Source organism: Mastigoproctus giganteus, chromosome 2, assembly GCF_048544385.1.
Source record: "Mastigoproctus giganteus isolate SK-2022 chromosome 2, ASM4854438v1, whole genome shotgun sequence".
NCBI lineage: Eukaryota > Metazoa > Arthropoda > Arachnida > Uropygi > Thelyphonidae > Mastigoproctus > Mastigoproctus giganteus.
In genome coordinates this window covers 188,292,166-188,313,293 of record NC_143576.1, presented here as the reverse complement: position 1 = coordinate 188,313,293, position 21,128 = coordinate 188,292,166, and the positions used below count along the sequence as shown (strand labels likewise).

The 21,128-nt window shown below is 36.5% G+C and overlaps 1 protein-coding gene across 2 annotated transcripts in view; it reads left to right on the top strand.

The window, feature by feature from the left end:
• Window positions 1–21,128, top strand: part of Zw10 (Zeste-white 10 kinetochore protein) — a 123,287-nt gene that overhangs the window by 40,789 nt on the left and 61,370 nt on the right. For both annotated transcript variants that reach the window (XM_090368864.1, XM_090368863.1), the window contains exon 5: window positions 19,429–19,610. In XM_090368864.1, coding sequence (XP_090224990.1) covers window positions 19,429–19,610 — 182 coding nt within the window. The remainder of the gene's footprint in view (window positions 1–19,428; window positions 19,611–21,128) is intronic.

Sequence of the window (21,128 nt, the reverse complement as noted above, 5' to 3'; positions counted from 1 at the left end):
TATAAAAAGTGAACTTACATTTATATTATACAGGATTAACTTAACAATTCTATGAATTTTTTTTTTTTTTTTTTTTTTTTTTATGAAAACCGAAGTGTCGACATTTCTTAAACAGTATGTAACAAAATGTTAGTTTACTTCATTTTCATAGTTACAAATTGAAATTTTATTTTGAAATTTACAGTCTCAAAATAAATAGATTTACAATTTTATAAATTGTAAATTTATAAACTTTTTCTTTGTTTATAGATAATTTTATGTTTCTGTTTCAGTTATTTCAGATTTTATCATATTACCACATTCAGCATGGAAAAGGTTTATGACAAACCTTCTCCATGCTGCATACCAAAATAATCTGAAACAAAAATACATTTTTTGCATGCCATAGGAAAAATACTGATTAAATTATTCAGTAATCTTTATTGATATTATAAAAAGGTAACAGTACTTGCAAGTTTATAATGAAAACTTTGTTGCTACTCACAAATACACTCACAGGTTTCACCACTAGATATGGTTGATAGATCATAAAACAGATTTTTCTTCAAATAAAAAACATTTTTTAAACTATAAACTACAGTGGGTGTCAGGCAACAGCTTTAATACCTGCATTATAAGCAAAGCGCTTTATAGCTGAAAAAATGTTACCATTTTTTTTTATGTTTTTTTTTTTTTACATAAATACTTTATTTACTAATGTTTTATGAGTTTAAAGACATATGGACTAAAAGACAAAGTATTAAAGGTTATATTATCCCTTTACATTCTACTAATATACAATGCTGTTATGGACTTTTATGCATCTGTGCTGAAATAGTCATGTAATTTACTTTGCCAGAACTGATGATAGTACTTTTAGCTAAACTTTAGATTAGGGTGCCCCTGGATATGGCCAAAGAACGGTTGAAGTGAAGGACATGATTGCTCCACCCATCTTTGTGCACATGACAAGTTACAAGGACAGGCTACATGATGAACAGAAGGTCACGTGAAGGATGTGAACTGAGAAAAATAGTTGCAATTAGAAGAAAGGTCACGTTTTTAATAGACTCTTTTTTTTTTGTCTAGTGAAAAAAGGTTAGATCAGCAGAAGGAGCGGGGTTTTTAATAGACTTTCATTTTTGTCTAGTGATAAGAGGTTAATTTACACCACAGATTTGGGACAGATTCAAGCAAAAGAAGTGTGTGTTTTTAATACTTTCATTTTAGTAAAGAAAGGTTAGGTTAGTTTATGCCAGTGGTGCGCAAACTATGGGGCGCGACCTCCAGAGGGGTTGTGGGATAAATTAAAGGGGTCGCGGCAATTTTTAAATAAAATTAGTTTTTTTGTACACTAAAGACAAAAAAAACCTGTTGTTAAAATTACTTTTTCAATGCTGTAAGTGTAGAGACCTTGCTACTCGAATGAAGTCTGAGATACGAATGAACCCTATTACCAGTCTATTTTTTAGGATGGTTTCACGTGTGATGCAGATGGCTTTCTTACTTATTGTCCTTGTGGATAATATGGCTTAATTTGCTCACTGGCTATGGACACACAGAAAGTAGCTGACTAGTGTGACTTCTCAGTACTACTCAATTGCTGAACCGTAATCCCTCTAGCTCTTAATTCGTGCTTCCTACAGCAAAAATTTCTGAAATTGCCTCGAGGCCAGAGGTGCGAATATGCGGTGGCAGTAAATAGCAAGTCTGTTGCACGCACGCTTTATTCTGCTTCATAATTCGATGCTTTCACGTCAACCTGGATGTGTGTTTTATTCTTCTGCTACTTTTTATATTATCATTGTTTTTAAGAAAACAAAAAAAGTTACACATTTTTATATATTTTACCGTGGACAATTGGGTAATCAGAACAAAATGGTCGAGGAGTGACGACAATAATGTTGCTACAGATACATCAGAAACTGAAGTACAGCTTTACTTTACTTAGTGTTCTTGATGATGAGCAACATCCTGCGTACATAATATGTTACGAAAAACTGGCTAATGAAAGCATGAAACCTGTTAAATTAAAAAGACACTTACATACAAAACATCCAGAGATAATGAAAAAAACTGAATCCTTGTTCAAAAGACATGATGATGCCATACAAGGTCTGAAATCTTTCATGAAGAAACACTGCAATTCCTTGTAAAGCTTTTAGAGCATCGTTGGAAGTTTCATATTTAATAGGAAAAAATTGAAATCATATACTATTGCTGAATCCCTTGTTCTCCCTGGGATCACAAGGGATTCAGCAATAAAAATAAAGAAATAAAAATGATTTCAATTATGCATGGAGAAAAGTACATTAACGATTTAAATACCATCTTTTATCCAGAGACACAGTTATCGCGAACAACATAAAATTCAGTTTATTAAATCGATTGAGAGAAAGTCCAATTTTTTCAATACAGTTAGATGAATTCACAGATATTTAAAACCTTGCTCAACTTATTGCATATGTCAGATACTGTTACGAGGGAGATATTTTGGAGAATTTCTATTTTGCAAAGCTTTTGGAGGAAGGAAGAACGACGGGAGAGATTTTTGACGTTACAAACATTTTCTTTCAGACAAATATTGTCTAAAGTAGAACAACTGCTTTGCGATTTGTACTGATGGTGCAGCTGTGAATTAACAGGATAAAATAAAGTTTGAAAGGCAAAGTAAAAGAAATTGCTCCAAATATAGTTTTGAATCATTGCATTATACAGTACATAGGGAAGCATTAGTAGCAAACAAAATGCAAACTGATTTTCACGAAGTTTCGAAAGATGTGGTAAGGGTGATCAACTTTATTAAACAGTAGAAGCTTAAATAGCAGACTTTTCACAGTGCTTTTTAATGAAATTGGATGAAACGCTTCTTTTAGATACGAAAGTGGGGTGGTTGTCCAGTGGTAAAGTGTTGCGACGTCTTTTTGACCTTAAACATCAAGTTTTGTTTTTATCTATTGGATAAAAATCGGAACCTTGCTCAATTATTTACAAATCAAAAATGGCCTGGAAAACTTAGTTCCCTTGCTGATATATTTGAAAAACCTAATGATTTAAATCTTCAAGAACAGGGAACAAATATATTAATACTCAGTGATAAAATAGAAACTTTCAAAGGGAAGCTTAATCTTTGGAAAACTGAATTTGAGTGTAATAATACTGAAATTGAAATGTTCCCATGCTTTTCTAATTTTGTTATAATATTGACATTTTACAATTTAGGGATATCATTGCCACCCAACTAACAATGCTAATTAAGAATTTTTCCAAATGATTTAATGTATCTCCAGAAAAAAGTTGTATTGGATTCTCAATCCCTTTGCTTTTGATATTTCTTCATGTCCCAAAATTATTTATTTTATTTGCTGAATTACCATTCAGCAAAAGGAAGATCTCATCGACCTGACTAAGCATTACATGCTCTCTTCAAGACTACTTGGGAAAATTTTTTGGCATTCTTTTCAAGACGAGTATCCAGAATTATCGAAATTGGCGATACAAACATTGCTACCCTTCGGGTCTACATATTTATGTGAGGTTGGTTTCTCAAAATTAATAGCTATAATGACAAAACAGCATTCCAGACTTGATCCAGAAGATGCCATGAGATTAGTAATTTCAAACATTGCACCAATTATGGACCAAATATTATCAGTTATCCAGGCTCGTCCTTCTTATTATTTTGTAATTGTTCATTTTTTTTTGTTTTGTAATCTTAATTGAAGAATAAGAATTTGATTTGTTGTTTTTGCTGTATTCAATTAAAATATTAAACAATTATTTTAACATGTAAATTAAAAAGGAAACAATTTTTTTATTCCTTTCTCAGTACTCGAATAAAATATTCTACTACATAATTTATAAAATGCCATTTTTCTTCTAAAAAAATCTGGTCATCCCACCTCAGGGTTTACGTTGAGGGGTCGCATTAATTTTATATTTAATACAGGGGGTCGCCAGTGAAATAAGTTTGCGTGCCACTGGTTTATGCCAGTAATTAAGGACAGACCTGATTAAGGTGTATAAGGCCTTGAATGGTTTGAGCAAGAAATAAGTTTGCGTGCCACTGGTTTATGCCACTAATTAAGGACAGACCTGATTAAGGTGTATAAGGCCTTGAATGGTTTGAGCAAGCTCAATGCTGATGGGAATCTTCCTCTTGCTAAGATTATGCACCTGAGGGGAGGCATAATTCAAATTGAGAAAAGACAGTTGTAAAATAGATGTGCAGAAATTTGCCTTTAGCCAGTGAGTGGTTGATTGTTGGAACAAACTTCCGTCTGTCATTGTAGAAGTTGACAGCTTAAATAAATTCAAGGCAGAACTAGACAAACGTTTGAGGCGAATGGATAGGTGAAATGGGAAGTTTTTTTTTTGTTGTTGATGCTGTATAACAGGAGTGGCCAACTTAATTTGTGATGCAATCTACTTTTTTCCTTCAAAATTTGCTGCGATTTACCATCTCAAAAATTTCACTCACAAGGTGCACAAATCGAGGGATAACTGTATATTTAAAATTCGTCGTTCGTTCGTTCGTTATTTGGTTTTTAGGAGCATTAGCAACTAAGGCCATATTGCTCCGGGATATGCGGTGGTCATTCCTTGACCTTTCCGCATACTCCGTATTTGGTGGTGACGGGCTCGAACCCCGGTCTAATCAAGAAGCATGTGCTACGCACTGCTGCTCCTTCCCACCTGGCTACGGAGGCGCCCTAAAATTCGTCATGATCGACCGAAATTAAATCCGCGATTGACTCGTTGGCTATCCCTGCTGTATAAGCTTGCTTTCTTGCATCATATGCCTCTACTAATGCTAATGCTATTTCAACATGCCCGACCTAGAGGTACTTCTCCTGAAAGGATACTCTCATTATTTTCTTCTCCTAAAGAAGCATTCATTATTATCGTAAAAGGTTTAACTCTTGCAGCTTCTCTTAATATAATTGGATAGATTCCATTAGCACTAGATGCTTTTTCACTTTCTGCTGCAACAGTTTCTCAACAGTCTTAGATTCCGTTATTATAAACTATGTTAACATCAAGTATTTGATAAAACTCTTCCAGCCTCATCTCCAAAAGCTTCCTATATGAGTGTAGGTGCAGAATGTTTATTCAGTTCATCAGCAATCTGTAAAGGATCAATTATTCTAGGAGTATTAGTTAATAAATTCAATGAGCTTGAAGTGCTAGTCAAGATATCAAAGGCAGATATTGTTGGGATATCAGAGACATGGTGTCACACAGACATAAGCAGTGCAGAACTGGAATTTGGGGAGTACAATGTGTACAGAAAGGATAGACAGGACATAAAGAGAGGAGGGGTTATGCTGTTAGTTAAGCACTTTCTAATTCATTTCACAAATATACGTGGTCTCAATTCTAATCTCAACGATGTCCATTTCCACTTTCAGTCTGCCAAACCCCATGTACTTTTTCTGACAGAATCTCAGTTATCGGTTGATTCAACTACTGCTCATCTCAGATGCCCAAATTATTCGCTGTATGATTCCTTTTGCCTCAAAGGTGGTACTTGTGCATATGTCTGTTCTGATATTCCCTGTCAGAGACTTGGCAATTTGGAATCTCCTCTCTTTGATCTTCTCTGGCTTAAAATCTCTCCACCTCATTGTGTCAAATTAATCTGTTGTCTCTATCGTTCTCCCAACTCCACTAATCACTTGGAGCTCTTTGACTTCCTCTCTTTGCAACTTGACTTTCTCCAGTCCAACTTTCCTAACAGTGTGGTAATTTTCCTTGGTGATTTTAATGTTCACAACTCCATCTGGCTTCCGTTTTCTAGTTACACTGACCGAGCAGGTTGAGATGCTGAGGCTTTTGCAATTACTAATGACCTAGCACAGATTGTTCATTTACCTACAAGAATACCGGACAATCCTAATCATACAGCCAAATACCCTTGATCTTTTTCTCACAAACAACCCTTCTCAGTATACGGTCAAAGTGAGAGTTCCTTTAGGCACTTCAGATCACAACTTGGTGATTGTCTCTTTTCCAATGGAACCTTTATCTCATGGCTATTCCCAACCTCATGTTGTTTGGCATTACAAGAATGCAAAATGGGATGACCTGCGAGACTTCTTTTCTTCTTTTCCTTGGTCGGATTACTGTTTCAAAACTCCTGATGTCAACGTTTGCTCAGATCGTGTCAGTGAAATTATTCTTGCAGGAATGGAATCCTTTATCCCACACTCCACTTTAAAATCTCGTCCTTTATCTAAACCTTGGTTTTCCAATAAATGTGCTAAGGCTGTTCAAGAGAAGAAGGTTACGTATCATAATTGGCTTGTTTCTAATTCTTCAGTTTCATTTTCTGCCTACACCAAAGCTTGCAACAATTGTAAAGCAGTTATTAATCAGTCCAAACTAGAGTTTGAGCAGGCTAAGAGTAGAAAACTTGCTTCTTGTCCTAATGGTAGCCGAGCATTCTGGTCTCTTGCCAAAGCTATTGGCCGCAATCTCTGCTCCTACCTCTGTCAAAATCAGATGGTTCTGTTGTCACTTCAGCCAAGGATAAAGCTGATCTGCTAGCATCCCATTTTCCTTCCAGCTCATGTATTAATGATCTTGGTAAAACACCTCCCACCATTCCCAACATGCTCCATTCAATGCCTCCTGTGATCTTCCGTCAAAAGGATATCAGAAGAATTTTGATGAATCTTGATGCTAAGAAAGCTCCAGGTCCTAATGGTATTTCTCCACTTGTTCTCAAAACCTGTGCTCCTGAACTTACTCCTATTCTTTGCCGCCTTTTTTCACTTTCTTATTCCCAAAGTGTTTTTCCTTCTGCATGGAAATTTGTTCATATCCAGCCAGTTCCTAAAAAGGGTGACAAATCCCTCCCATCCAATTATCGTCCCATTGCATTAGCATTAGCATTAGTAGAGGCATTTGATGCAAGAAAGCAAGCTTATGCAGCATCAGCCAAAAAAAAACCCACTTCCACTTCACCCCTCTGTTCGTTCAAAATACCTGTCCAGCTGAGCCTTAAACTTATTTAGGCTATCAACCTCCACTACAAGGGATGGAAGTCTGTTCCACCAACCAACCACCCGCTGGCTAAAGGCAAATTTCCGCACGTCTATCCTACATCTGTCTTTCCTCAATTTGAAATTATTCCCAAGTAATTCCTAAAGGGGTGGTTGAGGGGGAGAAGACAGAGAGTGGTAATCAATGGACACTGCTCATCGTGGACTAATGTTATTAGTGGAGTCCCTCAGGGCTCAGTGTTGGGTCCATTATTGTTTTCTGTATTTATAAATGATATTGATGATGGTGTATCAAGCTTAATGTCCAAGTTTGCAGGTGATACAAAGGTTGGCAGGGTTGTCAAGGACACTACTGACACTATGCTACTGCAACAGGATCTGGAAAGGTTGAGCAGATGGGCTGAGAGGTGGCAAATGAAGTTTAACATTGACAAATGTAAAGTGCTACACATGGGAAACAGCAACCCCAGAGCAACGTATTAACTCTGGTACTACACTGACAGTGGTAGAGAATGAAAGGGACTTGGGGGTGGTTGTGCAGGCAGATATGAAGTTCTCTGAGCAGTGCAGATGGGCTGCAAGAGTAGCTCATGGAGTATTGTCAATGATATACAGGAATTTTTCCAGCAGGGATAAGGAGATGATTATTCCCTTGTATAAGGCAATGGTCAGGCCACACCTAGAGTACTGTATACAGGTCTGGAGGCCTCATTTCAAGAAGGATGTAGAGCTGCTGGAACGAGTACAGAGAAGGGTAACAAGATTAGTGAATGGAACAAAGGGGTGCTCTTACGAAGAAAGGCTTAAGTTTTGCAAATTACAGTGTCTGGAGACTAGGCACCAGCAAGGTGATCTGATAGAGGTGTATAAAGCCTTGAATGGTTTGAGCATGCTCAATGCTGACGGGATTCTTCCTCTAGCTCAGAATAATCACCTGAGAGGGCATATTGGCACCTGAGAGGGCACATTGGAATTACTTCTACTCTTTCTAAAGTAATGGAGAAATCAATTAACTGCCAACTCTTAAACTACCTAGAAACCTTCCGTCTGATCAACGACTGCCAGTATGGATTCCGTCAGTGTCGATCCAATGGTGATATTCTGGCTTATGTTACCCATTTATGGACTAATTCAATGGAAAGGTTCGGTGAAACACAAGTAGTTGCTCTTGACATCTCAAAGGCTTTCAATCTTGTTTGGCATAAAGGTCTTCTAAACAAGCTTTCCCAACTGTTTTTAGTAATTGGTTATCTAGTTTTCTCTCTGATCGCTCACTGAAGGTGATGGTAGATGGCTCTCTATCTCCTAACTACTCCACTAATGCTGATGTCCCTCAAGGTTCAGTTCTTTCCCCTGCTCTTTTTCTCTTGTATATTAATGACCTTCTTCCATTGACTGGAAATCCTATCCATAGTTTTGCCGATGATAGCACATTGCATTCCACTTTCCATTTTGAGAAACCTTGTCCTGCTCAATCAGCTTCAACTTCTTGAAAATCTGCTACCAATTCCTTAAATGCCGATCTTCAGGTAATTCTCCAATGGGGCAAAGACAACTTAGTTGATTTCAACACTTCTAAAACTCAGTCTTGTGTTATATCTCGCAAAAAGGATTCTTCTGCTCCTATGCTTATCTTTAGTGACACTCCGATTTCTAGGCAATATGATACATCTCTTTTTGTGATTATCCTGACTTCTAATCTCTCTTGGCACATCATCATCATCATCATCATCAGCCATTCTCAATCCACTGCAGGATGAAGGCCTCTCCAGCAACTTTCCAGTTCCTTCTGTTTTGAGCACTGGCCATCCATTTACTACTCAAAAACTCATGAATTTCATCTATCCATCTCCTCCTTTGTCTTCCAGGTTTTCTTCTAGCTCCTCTTGGGTACCATTCTGTTATTTTCTTAGTCCATCTGTCATCATATCTTCGAGCTATGTGTCCTGCCCAGGACCATTTTAGTTCTTTAGTTTTGATAAGAATGTCCTTTACTTGAGTTTGCTGCCTAATCCATGTGTTTCTCTTCTTATCTAACAGTCTGATTCCCAATATAATTCGTTCCAATCTTCGCTGTGTAGTTCTTAGCTTCTCTTCCATTCTTTTGGTGAGTGCCCAAGTTTCACTTCCATAAGTCATGCTGGGGAGTATACATTGGTTCATTATTTTACGTTTCAGACAAACTGGGATATTGCTCTTCAGTATGTGACTATATTTCCTGAATGCTATCCATCCAAAATTTATTCTTCTCTTGACTTCCAGCCATTTATCATTATTACAGCTAATAACTTGTCCCAGATAAGTATATGACTCCACCTTTTCAATTACTGCTCCTTCAATCATTATTTCCCTTTCCGTGGCATACTTGTTCATCATTACTTTTGTTTTAGCCATATTCATCTTTAGTCCAAAATCCTTACTAACTGTGCATAACTGATTAAGATTTTCCTCTAATTCTTTGGGATCGTGGCTTATAACCACAATGTCATCTGCAAATCGTAAATGGTTTAGGTATTCTCCGTTCACGTTGACTCCTTTCTGTGACCAGTCTAATCTTCTGAAAGCTTCCTCAAGGGCAGCAGTAAACAGCTTCGGAGATATTGTGTCTCCTTGTCGAACTCCTTTCTCGATTTTAAATTTGCTACTGTCTTTGTCTAGTCTAATAAAGGATGTAGCACTCTCATATATTTTCTTCAAAATCATAATATACGGAGTATCTATGCCTTGTCTTTCCAGTGCCCGAAACATTGCCTTATGCTGTATGGAGTCAAATGCCTTTTCATAATCCACAAATGCCAGGCATAATGGTGTTTTATATTCATTTGCTTTCTCCATTAGCTGTGATATTACGTGAAGGTGATCCATAGTTGAGAATCCTGTCCTAAAGCCAGCTTGCTCTTTCGGTTGATTCTCATCAAGTATTCTTTCTAATCTGTTAGTAATGACCCTTGTGAACAACTTGTAGATATGGGATAACAAGCTAATTGGTCTATAATTTCCAATTTCTGATTTATCTCCTTTCTTATGCAGCAAAACTATGATTGCATTATTCCACTGCTTAGGCATCACACCTTTTCTAATGCACTTTGTGAAGAGCCTTGCCAGTTTTTGTGTTATGTCTCTTCCTCCCAATTTTAACAACTCTACAGTAACTTTATCTTCCCCCGGGGCTTTCCGATTCTTCATTTTCTTCAATGCATGTTCTACCTCATCAGGAAGAATATCGGGTATGTCGTATGTGTTGCTACTTTGCAATCCATGTTCCCCACTGCTGGTATCATTCCCTCGCTCCTTGTATAATTCTCTATAGTAGTCTTCTGCTATTTGAATTATGCCTTCTCTGCTGTTTATAAGTACACCATCGCTATTCTTCAGTTTCAGTATCATTTGTCTTTCTGTATTACTGCTCATGGCTGCTGATTTAAATCCTTTGTTTTCCCTTAATGCTTGTTCTACTTTTCTTGTGTTAAATCTTCTTATGTCCTCTCTGAGTCTCTTTCTAATGGCTTTGCATAACTCAGTATACTCAATTTTCTCCCTGTCAGTGTTTTTCTTGATCTTCATTTGTCGTCTTTGGTTCATCATGACAAGTGTTTCTTGACTAATTTTTTCTTCTTTGGATTTCTGTTTCCCTATAGGTTTCTTGGGCTTTATCACTTTCAGAAAGTTGTAATATTCCTCGTCGATATCTTGGTCCTGAGCAGTCTGCAGAAGCTCAAACTTGTTCTTAAGTTCCAGTACATACTGCTTTTTCTCCTCCTCTGTTATTTCAAAGACCTTTGTATTATTTACTCGAGTCAGTTTTTTCCTTTCCTTTCCTACATCTATATCAAGTGTACATCTTACCATTCTGTGATCACTTCCAACATTTACCTTATTCAGGACGGTAACATCATTCACAATATATCTTCTGTTAGTGAGGATGAAGTCGATTTCATTAGTTGTTAATCCATTTGGACTCTTCCATGTCCACTTTCTGTTCACCCTTTTCTTGAAAAAAGTGTTCATTACTGACAGTCCTTGAGATTCTGCAAATTCCACAAGTCTTTCACCTCTTTTATTTCTTTCACCAATTCCAAAATTTCCTATAGTTCCTCTTTCTGCGCTGTTTTGCCTTTTTCCAACCTTAGCATTGAAGTCCCCCATAATAATAGTGTAGTGGGTTTTCTGCTCATCTAGAAGACTCTCAATTTCAGTGTACATTTCTTCAACCTCTTCATCATCATGGCTCGATGTTGGTGCATAAATCATTATAATCTTTAGCTTGTACCTCTTAGAAATCTTGAATATTAGTCTTGACACCCTTGGTGATGTACTTTTGAATTCCAAAATGTTGTTTTTAAAATCTTTATGGACCAGAAACCCAACTCCACCTTCACTCCTTTCACTGTTTCCATTGGTGTACAGCAGATTTCCACTTGATAAACTTATAAGTGATTCATTTCTTCTTCTTGTTTCAGCCAAACCGATGATATTCCAATTCACATTTTCTAATTCCTTTTCCAGCTCTAATATCCTGTCTTCACCGATGAGTGAACGTACGTTATAACGGGCCAAGTTCAATTTCCGTGCATGGCAGCCTGGTCGTACCCAGCGATTCTTAGCACCCTCTGCTTCCACTCTGATCCTCTCGCTGCCGTAAGAGGGAGAGTGAAAGCTGCTGGGGACTGAGGGCCATTTGTATTGTTGTGCTCTCATTGCTGGAGGGTTTGGTCTTTTCCTCTTCACGCTGACCAGGCGTCTTGAAGAGAACCACTCTACACGTTCGTTGCCACCTAAGTGACGTAACAGGGCTTACCATCGAGAAGGTGTGCATGAGTGGATTTTAGGGAGGCAGGCCAACCGGACTTCTCCTAAATCTTCTGTAATAGAGAGATATTGGATCCATCAGTGTTTTAGGCTGAGTGTCTGATAACACACAGGATACCTGTTCCCCTCTAAGCCTCTTGGCACAAGCACATTACAAATATTCCTTTCTCTGGATCTAAAAAACTTGGTTTTCTCTTTAGCTCTCGGCGTTACTTTTCTTCCAAACAGCTGTTCACTCTGTATAAATCGGAAATCCTCCCTGCCATGGAATATTGTTCCCCCATCTGAGGTGGTGCCCCCAAAACCTCTCTCAGGCTTCTTGATTCCATTTAGAAGAGGGCAGTTAGTTTAATTAATGATTCATCTCTAACAGTCTCTCTCTACTCGCTTTCTCATAGACGTACTGTTTCTGCTGCATGCCTCTTCTACAAATACTTCCATGGGCACTGTTCTGAATTGGCTTCTATAATTCCCGCTCTCTCTTTCAAAACAGTCCGAACACGTGCCGCCACCAGCCAACATCCATTTACTGTCCAACTTCAAACCCACAGAACCAACTTTTCATCTTCCTCGTTTATTCATTCAACTGCCATTTTCTGGAACAACCTTCCTTCATACGTATTTCCTGAAAATTACAAATCTACAGAAGTTCAAGTCCAGTGTTAACAAATATCTTCTTTCGTCTTCTCAACCTCCAACCCAAGCACGGTACTAGGTACTATAGGTTCTAATACCTCTCATTTTTGGGGTTCACAGAGAAAAAAAAAAAAAAAAAAAAGAAACACAAAATCTAAAGAAGTGCATCCATTTGATGTTGGTGGACAATGCAATGTTGAGTCTGTTTGGTGTGACATAAGCACTGGGAAAGGAAAAATGAGAGTAGGTGTGTGTTATAGGCCAAATGAATCAGAGGAGTATAATGAGCAGTTGTGCAGAGAAATAGTGGGCCAGTAAATCAGAGTGTCATATAATGGGGGATTTTAATTTCCCAGAGATTGACTGCAATTTGTAGGTTGGTCACTCGTACACTAGCAAGGCTTTTGTGGATTTATTAGATGATTGTTTTTTACAGCAGTATGTTCGGGAGACAACTAGAGGGAGTAATACTCTCGATCTGATTATCAGTAGTGATTCTCATGCATCAAGAACCTGCAGATAAAGGAACCACTAGGTGGCAGTGATCACAGTGTGCTGAAGTGGGATTTACTCAAAGAGGTAACTACCATCAAGGGTAAAGGGAAGGGTGTTTGCTTTCATAAAGGTGACTACGGTGGTCTGAGACAATATTTAAATTCTATATGGTGGGACCAACTGATGATGTTACCAACAGCAAATTCAAAATGGGAAGCATTCAAAGAATTAACCTTTGAAGCTACTAGGCTTTTCATACCAACAAAGAAATATTCAAGATTTAGGCCTAAATGGATGTCAAATGAACTAATTAGACATGTGACAGAGAAGAAAAATGCATGGGATACATATAAATTAACATGTGACACAGAAGCCCATGATAGATATAAGCTGATCTGTAACCAAGTTACAAAGGAGGTTAGGCAGGCGAAGGCAGATTACGAGAAATCTTTGGGAAAGGATGCAAAGAAAAACAGCAAAGAGTTCTTTACTTATGTAAACTCTAGAAGGAAGGGGGATGAATCAGATTGGTGCACTTGATATGAATGGTTCAACTGTTGATGATCCTGCACAGGTAGCTAACAGACTAAATGAATATTTTGCATCTACATTCACACATGAGGAATTATTCAGGGAGCGGAATGCCAGAAGTGTATTCAACTCTGGCAGTAAGCTAGATAATCTTGTAATAACTGAGAATAAGCCGACCGGGCTAGCCAGGTGGGTAAAATGCCTGTCTGGCAACCTAAAGGTTGCGGTTTGAATCTCACCTTCGGGCTTGGATCACAGTAAAAATGCAAAACCTTTGGGAGGTGCATTATGGCCACAGAAGCCGATGCGTCAACAACTAACAAAAAAAAAATAATAATAAAACAGAGTAAAGTAGAGGAGAATTGTTGAAGATAAACATAAGAACGGCACCTGGGGTGGATAGAATCTATCCAGTTACATTAAAGGAGGGGTCAAAGGAAGTAAGCAAACCCTTAGCCATTAATTATGAGAGTTTCCCTGGACTCAGGGGAGGTACCCATGGACTGGAGATGTGCAAATGTGACCCCAATCCACAAAGGAGGATCAAAGGGAGACAGGTAATTACAGACCCGTTAGTTTAACTTCTGTTCCAGGGAAATTAAGGGAGGCACTGGTTAAAGAAGCATTGCAGGATCATCTAGACAAGATGTCAGTTATAGCTCGGACACAGCATTGGTTTGTTAAGGGGAAGTCTTGTCTGACTAATTTGATTGGATACTATGATGTAGTCATCATAGGAGCTGGATGCAAAGAATAACTTTGATATCATATATTTGGATCTTAGAAAGGCCTTTGATACTGTTGCACATGGAAGACTGCTGCACAAATTGGAGCAGTGTGGCATTGGAGGCAAATTGCTGCTATGGATAAAGGAATGGTTGAGGGGGAGAAGGCAGATTGGTAATCAATGGACACTGCTCTACGTCTACTAATGTTATTAGTGGAATTCCTCAGGTTCAGTGTTGGGTCCGTTGTTGTTTTCTGTATTTATAAATTATATTGATGATGGTATATCAAGCTTAATGTCCAAGTTTGCAGACGATACAAAGGTTGGCAGGGTTGTTAATGATACTAATGACAGTACACTGCTGCAACAGGATCTAGAAAAGTTGAGCAGATGGGCTGAGAGGTGGCAAATGAAGTTTAGCATTGACAAATGTAAAGTACTACATATAAGAAGCAGTAATCCCAGAGTAACATATCAACTCTGTGGTACCACAATGACAGTGCTAGAGAATGAAAAGGACCTGGGGGTAATTGTGCAGGCAGATATGAAGTTTTCTGAGCAGTGCAGACAGTCTGCGACAGTCTGCAAGGTGCCATACCTTGAGTACTGTATATAGGTCTGGAGGTCATTTTAAGAAGGATGTAGAGCTGTTGGAATGAGTACAGAGAAGGGCAACAAGATTAGTGAACCGAACAAAGGGTTGCTCTTATGAAGAAAGGCTTAAGTTTTGCAAATTACAGTGTCTGGAGACTAGGCACCTGTGAGGTGATCTGATTGAGGTGTATAAAGTCTTGAATGGTTTGAGGATGCTCAGTGCTGATGGGATTCTTCCTCTTGCTCAGAATAATCACCTTAGAGGGTATAAATTCAAATTGAGAAAAGACAGATGTAGGATAGACGTGAGGAAATTTGCCTTTAGCCAGCGGGTGGTTGATTTCTGGAACAAACTTCCATCTGTCATTGTAGAAGTTTTAATTGTTGATAGTTTTAATAGATTCAAGGCAGAACTTGACAAACATTTGGAGCGAGGGGATGGGTTAAATAAGCGGTTTTTTTTTTTTTTGACCGATGCTATATAAGCTTGATTTCTTGCATCATGTGCCCTTGCTAATGCTAGTGCTATTTGTCATAACAATTCATATCCAGCGGACCAGTGTAATTTGTTCCTTTCCTTCTAGTATTAACATATGCAAAGAACTCCTTGCTGCTTTTCTTCGCACTCTTAGCCAATGAATTTTCATAATTTGCTGCAGCCTGCCTAACTCCCAGAGTAATTTGGTTACATACTAGTTTGTACTTATTGTAGGATTCCATATCCCTTTACAGTTATAATTATTCCATGCCTTTTTTTTTTTTTTTTTCCCACTAAGCTCATTAGTTCATGTGACAACCATTTTGATCTAAATCTTGAATAATATCTTTTAATCAGTATAAAATGCTTAATGGCTTTAAGATTACTTCTCTAAACACTTCCCATTTAGCATTTTTATTATTTATCAACATAAGTTGGTTCTACTGAAATTTTTCAAAAACATCTGAGCTCATTATAATCACCTTTTCAAAAACTAAACTCTTTTCTCTTTTTTCCTGGAATATACGTATTCCTTTGATTTAATCCCACATCAGTATGCAACAATATAATCACTGCCACCAATAATATAATTACTGGTTTCTTAACCTGAAAATTCTTAATAAGTGATGAATCACTGCTGATAACCCATTCAAGAAACTTGCTTTCCATTGTTGCCTCTCTAACATGTTTGTGATAAAAGCAGTCATCCAAAAAATCGAGAAATGTTTTGCTACTATGTGATGACTTTCCAACTTACTTATTGCAGTCAATATCTGAAAAGTTAAATTCCCCCACCCCACCCCACCCCATAATAAGACATTCTGAATATTTGGCCCACTCTATTTGTCTATATAGGTATTCATTATACTCATATCTATCATTTTGTCTGTAACAGACCCCAAGTCTAATTTTTTTGTAGCAACCACATTTCTGTAAAAATGATGGAATATTGGAACAGAAATCAAGCTTATGGAGCTGTAATTACTTGCTCTACCCTTTGATCCCCTTTGTCAGAATGGTTACACATATCCAGTGTGTAAGGATCTTCCATGAACCGAAGGGTGATCTCATAATTATGGCAAAAGTTTGCTTACTTCCTTGATGCTTATTTAAATAAAATGGATAGTCTGCCAGTTCAAATGTCTTATTTACTTTTTGCTTTAACATTTTTTTTTTCTTTCTTCTTAGTTATCACAAAATCATTTAGTTACAAATTGTAACTTGGTATACTTCTGCTATTCCCATCCCTAAAAGTTTTTTAGGCATTAATTTCAAAGTAAAATATTTATTCAGTTTATCTGCATCCTGAATAGTAATCAATAGTTATGCTATTCATATCTATATTGCCAATGTGGTTGGCAATTCATTGCTGTTTTCCCTCACATTTTAGCCAAAGACTTTTTATAATTTACCTTAGCTTGTTTAATCCTCCTAAGTGTCTTGGTTGTATACTAGTTAATATATATACTAGTTAACTGTGACCAATAACTCATCACGTTCTAGTTAATCCTGACCAACAGCTCAAACTTGCTGTAAAAAGCTTAGTTGCATTTCAAATTTGCAGTTGGTCTCACTGAAAGAACATATAACAATTACATTACAAAGCAAACTACATAGAAAAGTTCTGTGGCTCTCTTAACCTTTTTTTTTTTAGTTTTAGTGAAAATAAAATCATATTGATTATAAATTGCATTATGTAATACTCCACGAATGTGCAGGGCATCTCATCAAAACACACATGTTTAACGCTGGCTCCTGTGTGCTTCTGTAAAAAAAACTGCAGTAAGAAACAACAGCATCATTCTGCCTAGAATACAATAACTATTACAGTAGGCTGTATAGAATCTGGATTATTATCAAGAATTATTATCAAAGCTTTAAGCAGCATCAGTAAGGGAAAAAAAAAAGACTGCCTACCTCATCAGTCCATCCACTCTAATTATTTATCTAATTCTTACATAATTTGCATTTGTACAAATTATGACGGTAGTCATAATTTGTATGACAGTAATTTTCTCTATTAGAGAAGCGTTACTTATTCAAGGTAGTGCTGCAATGCCATGGGAACTCGTTGTGAAGGCATTCACAATATGAGATATATTTAAATAATGCAATTTTGTAGCTACTTATTAGTTGGCTATGTATAAACATGATGCTATAGCACAAACCAGTACGTTACTTAACATCTTCGTAACCTGAGGCTATTTCCCTAAACAAATTGGCATTTTCAATTACTGTACACCATCAGGCACCTCTCATATTGTGGAGTTATACTTCGCAACTGGGTTGTCATCATTGCAACACCAGGGTACCTGCCCACCCACTGATGAAGAGCCAATAAGCTCTGAAACAGTGCCATCTGGGTGGTGGTATCCACCAAGAATAAGTAACAGTAGTCTTTTCTATTAGAGAAGCTTTACTTATTCGAAGTAGTGCAATACCATGGCAACCTGTTGTGAAGGCATTCACAATATGAGATGTACTTAAATGATGCCAATTTTGTAACTACTTAGTAGTTGGCTACGTATAAGCATGATGCTATAGCACAAACCTATATGTTAGTCTAATTCTTACTTAAATCTGTTGAAGTTACCCACAACACTGAATGGAAGTTTGTTCCAACAATCAATTTCTTACTATCTGGAAGCACATCTATCCTGCAGCCATACTTTTTTCAACCTAAGTTTTTCCACTTATGTATGTTTTCTGAGAAAGAGTAAGAATGCCATCAGCATTTAGTTTTCTCAATTCATATAAGACCTTAGACACTTCAGTCAGATCTCCTTGAAATTCCAAGTTTCACATATGTTTCACAATAAAGGTAAAACACTTACCCGATACTTCACTCCATGGAGGTAAAACATTTACCTAACCTGTGCAACCAGAATGACAAACCTATACAATCAGAATGAAAAAATATTTGTTTAATAAATTATTTAATTATAATTTTTTATTATAGTTATAATATTATAATTTATTAATAAATTATTCTGATTGTACAAGAAGCTATTAATGAAATATTTTTTATACACAGTGAAGCATTATTTTATTTTGATTATTTTTGCTCACTTTCAGATAACCATGTTATTCTCTGATCACATTAGATGTTGATATGATGTTTAGATGTTTGATTATTAATTAGATGTTGTTAGTCTCTGGCATTAAGATAAGGAAGCGTGATAAGCTTCATTTGTATTTGGTTATGCTAAACACAAAGAACTCATTGCAGTGTGTGTCAGAATAGCAACCTTTTATTCTAGATTAATATAGTGACATTTTTAACATTGCTGCACAATAAATTGTAAAGAAAGTGACAAATGTGGTATTATTGAAATTATAGTACCTTAAAAAGAGGTCCCTGTAGCTCAGAGCGGGACTGCAGTAGCATCTGCTCTTTGAGTAGACTAGGGCTCAAGCCCCTGACTGCTAAATATGGTTGCTCTGCCATCCCACACTGGACCAGCGTGGCAGATTATAGTCCATTTCCCTCAGCATGAATTGTTGTGGAGGCTTCCATCCTGCAGTGGATTGATAATGGCTGCAGTTTATAAAGAAGCCAAGAGAAACAAAAACCTACTGGACCACAACCTTGTAACATTGCTCTTATTGAAAGTTGCAATCAACAGTTTTGTCACAAAAATTTGTTTATTTTATGTTTCATTGTTTCCTCCTCATTTGTCAGTGAACATCATTTTAAGATTATATTTGAAGATACAAATGTGATGAAGTGAAATTTTTTGGTGTATACAATATTTTCAGTGTTTTTCACCATTCTGAAGAAGGATGTACTATCAAGTGCATTTTATATTTTTTATATTGAGATTTTTTATTATTGTGGATTTTATCTGCCATAAGGAGTACTAAGAAGTAAAGAAGTACTAAGTACTTTACTAGTACTAACTTCTTTACTTTAGGACTAAGAAGTACTAAGAAGATAAGTATCTTCTTAGTACTCCTGATGTACCAAGATATGTATCTTCTTAGTACTCCTGATGTACTAAGATATGTATCTTCTTAATAATTCTAAATCTCGGAATTTTCTGGGATTTAGATGCTAGATAGTGTAATGGTGATCTACAACTTAAGAAGAATAAATATCTAGTAGAAAGTACTATTCTCACTGTGTCCTATAATTTTGTTATTATACTCTTTACAATTTTTCTTTTTCTTAGGAACGACTTAGTCAGGCTCGTAAACTTCTTCAGCATGATCTTCATAAAACTGTATCAGTTTATCAGAACGTTGAATTAGTATCAGGATTTTCTCATAATGCAGAAGAACAAAACTTTAAGCAGTTGACAGCAGAAAATAGATTCAGTACAAGTACTTTTAAATTTCCACAGTGCTTAATTAGGTATTGTGCAGAGTTTGTAGACTATTTAAATTTTGTTTATATGAATAACTGAAAGGTAATTAATCATAGTAAATGGATTGACTAGTGTTAAAGAAATAATAAATAAAATTCATACTATTAACAGTTCATTTTATAAGCAATTGTTCAGCAACTTATAAAATGCTTAGACCAGTGATATGTAACCCAGTGGAGCTCACTATATCCTTTTATGTAGTCACAGCTGGTTTTGAATGTGAAGATTATTGTGAACTTTAAATGAAACCTGCACTATTACATTACTGCTGAAATGTAATTAAAATTATACTAGTAAAACCACGCATCATCAATGTCAAGTCATCAGCATACCAACAATAGCACACACGTCATTGGCATGTATGTTTCATATGTAGGATGCATTACTTAGCAATGTATAGATGTAGTTAGCATACTGGTCAGCTGTTGTATATGATGTCATACATTAAAATCTTTTGTTGTCTTAGTATAGTTTCAGAATATTAATGAACATATGTCAGATTTAAAGAGAGGGATTCACTAAACTTTTACATATGCCTTACCAAGGATGATTATCCCAATCTATAGGAAAGGCAACTGTTTCTGCGAGTTTATTTTTAAGCATATATGCTTGTGAACAGACATATTAAAGTTTTTGTCAAGCATGAACTCTCATCATCATTATTGAGGTAATGATGAGTGTTCTGACTGAAGTTTTGTGGACCTTTTGTTACATACATATGTTTTTTCATATGTAGGCTCCCTATGGGACTCCGCATACGAAATATGTATGTATACATGTATATACATATGTTTCATACATGTATATATAGTTTTCAAACTGATTTCAAGTCTTTTTCGAATAATGTTTATATACAAATTTCCTTGAAATATTCCAGTAAGTGCTGCCACATCCAAATAATTATACACACAGTTTTGTAATAGATGGCAGCACAAGTACCTCTGAAAATTGGAGGACATTGCACCTGTCAGTATACCTAATGAACTGATCACACACTGTATGTGGAGACACTGAAATATAAGACTTCCTTACAGAATTTCTGAGTTTAGCCTACACTTTGTCAACCTTGAATACAATAACTATTACAGTAGGGAATCTACCATTGCTTCTTTCATTTCTTAAATTTTTTTTGTGGTTTTGCTTTTGTGGTTTTTTTGGTTAATCTTCATTCTTCTATATTGTACTTTGAATACGTTCACTATATAAATGCAGTAACTGCCAACAAGACAGGAAATATGACTTAAAAGAATTTTTTTTTTTAAGTAGCAAAATAAAGTCCACTTATATAGAAAAAAGAACAGGAAAGGAAGGAAAATGCTAAAAATCTGTAAAACACTGTCTCTTTGCATATTTAGGATTTTCAAAAATGAAAAACTAGAATGAATGGAAGAAAATTTTTCAAAAGTGAGCACTCTGAAATGGGGGCGGAGAGAGAGAGAGAGAGAGAGAGAGAGAGAGAGAGTAAATTAAATAAAATGATGGTCACATAATGAAGAAGAAATAAA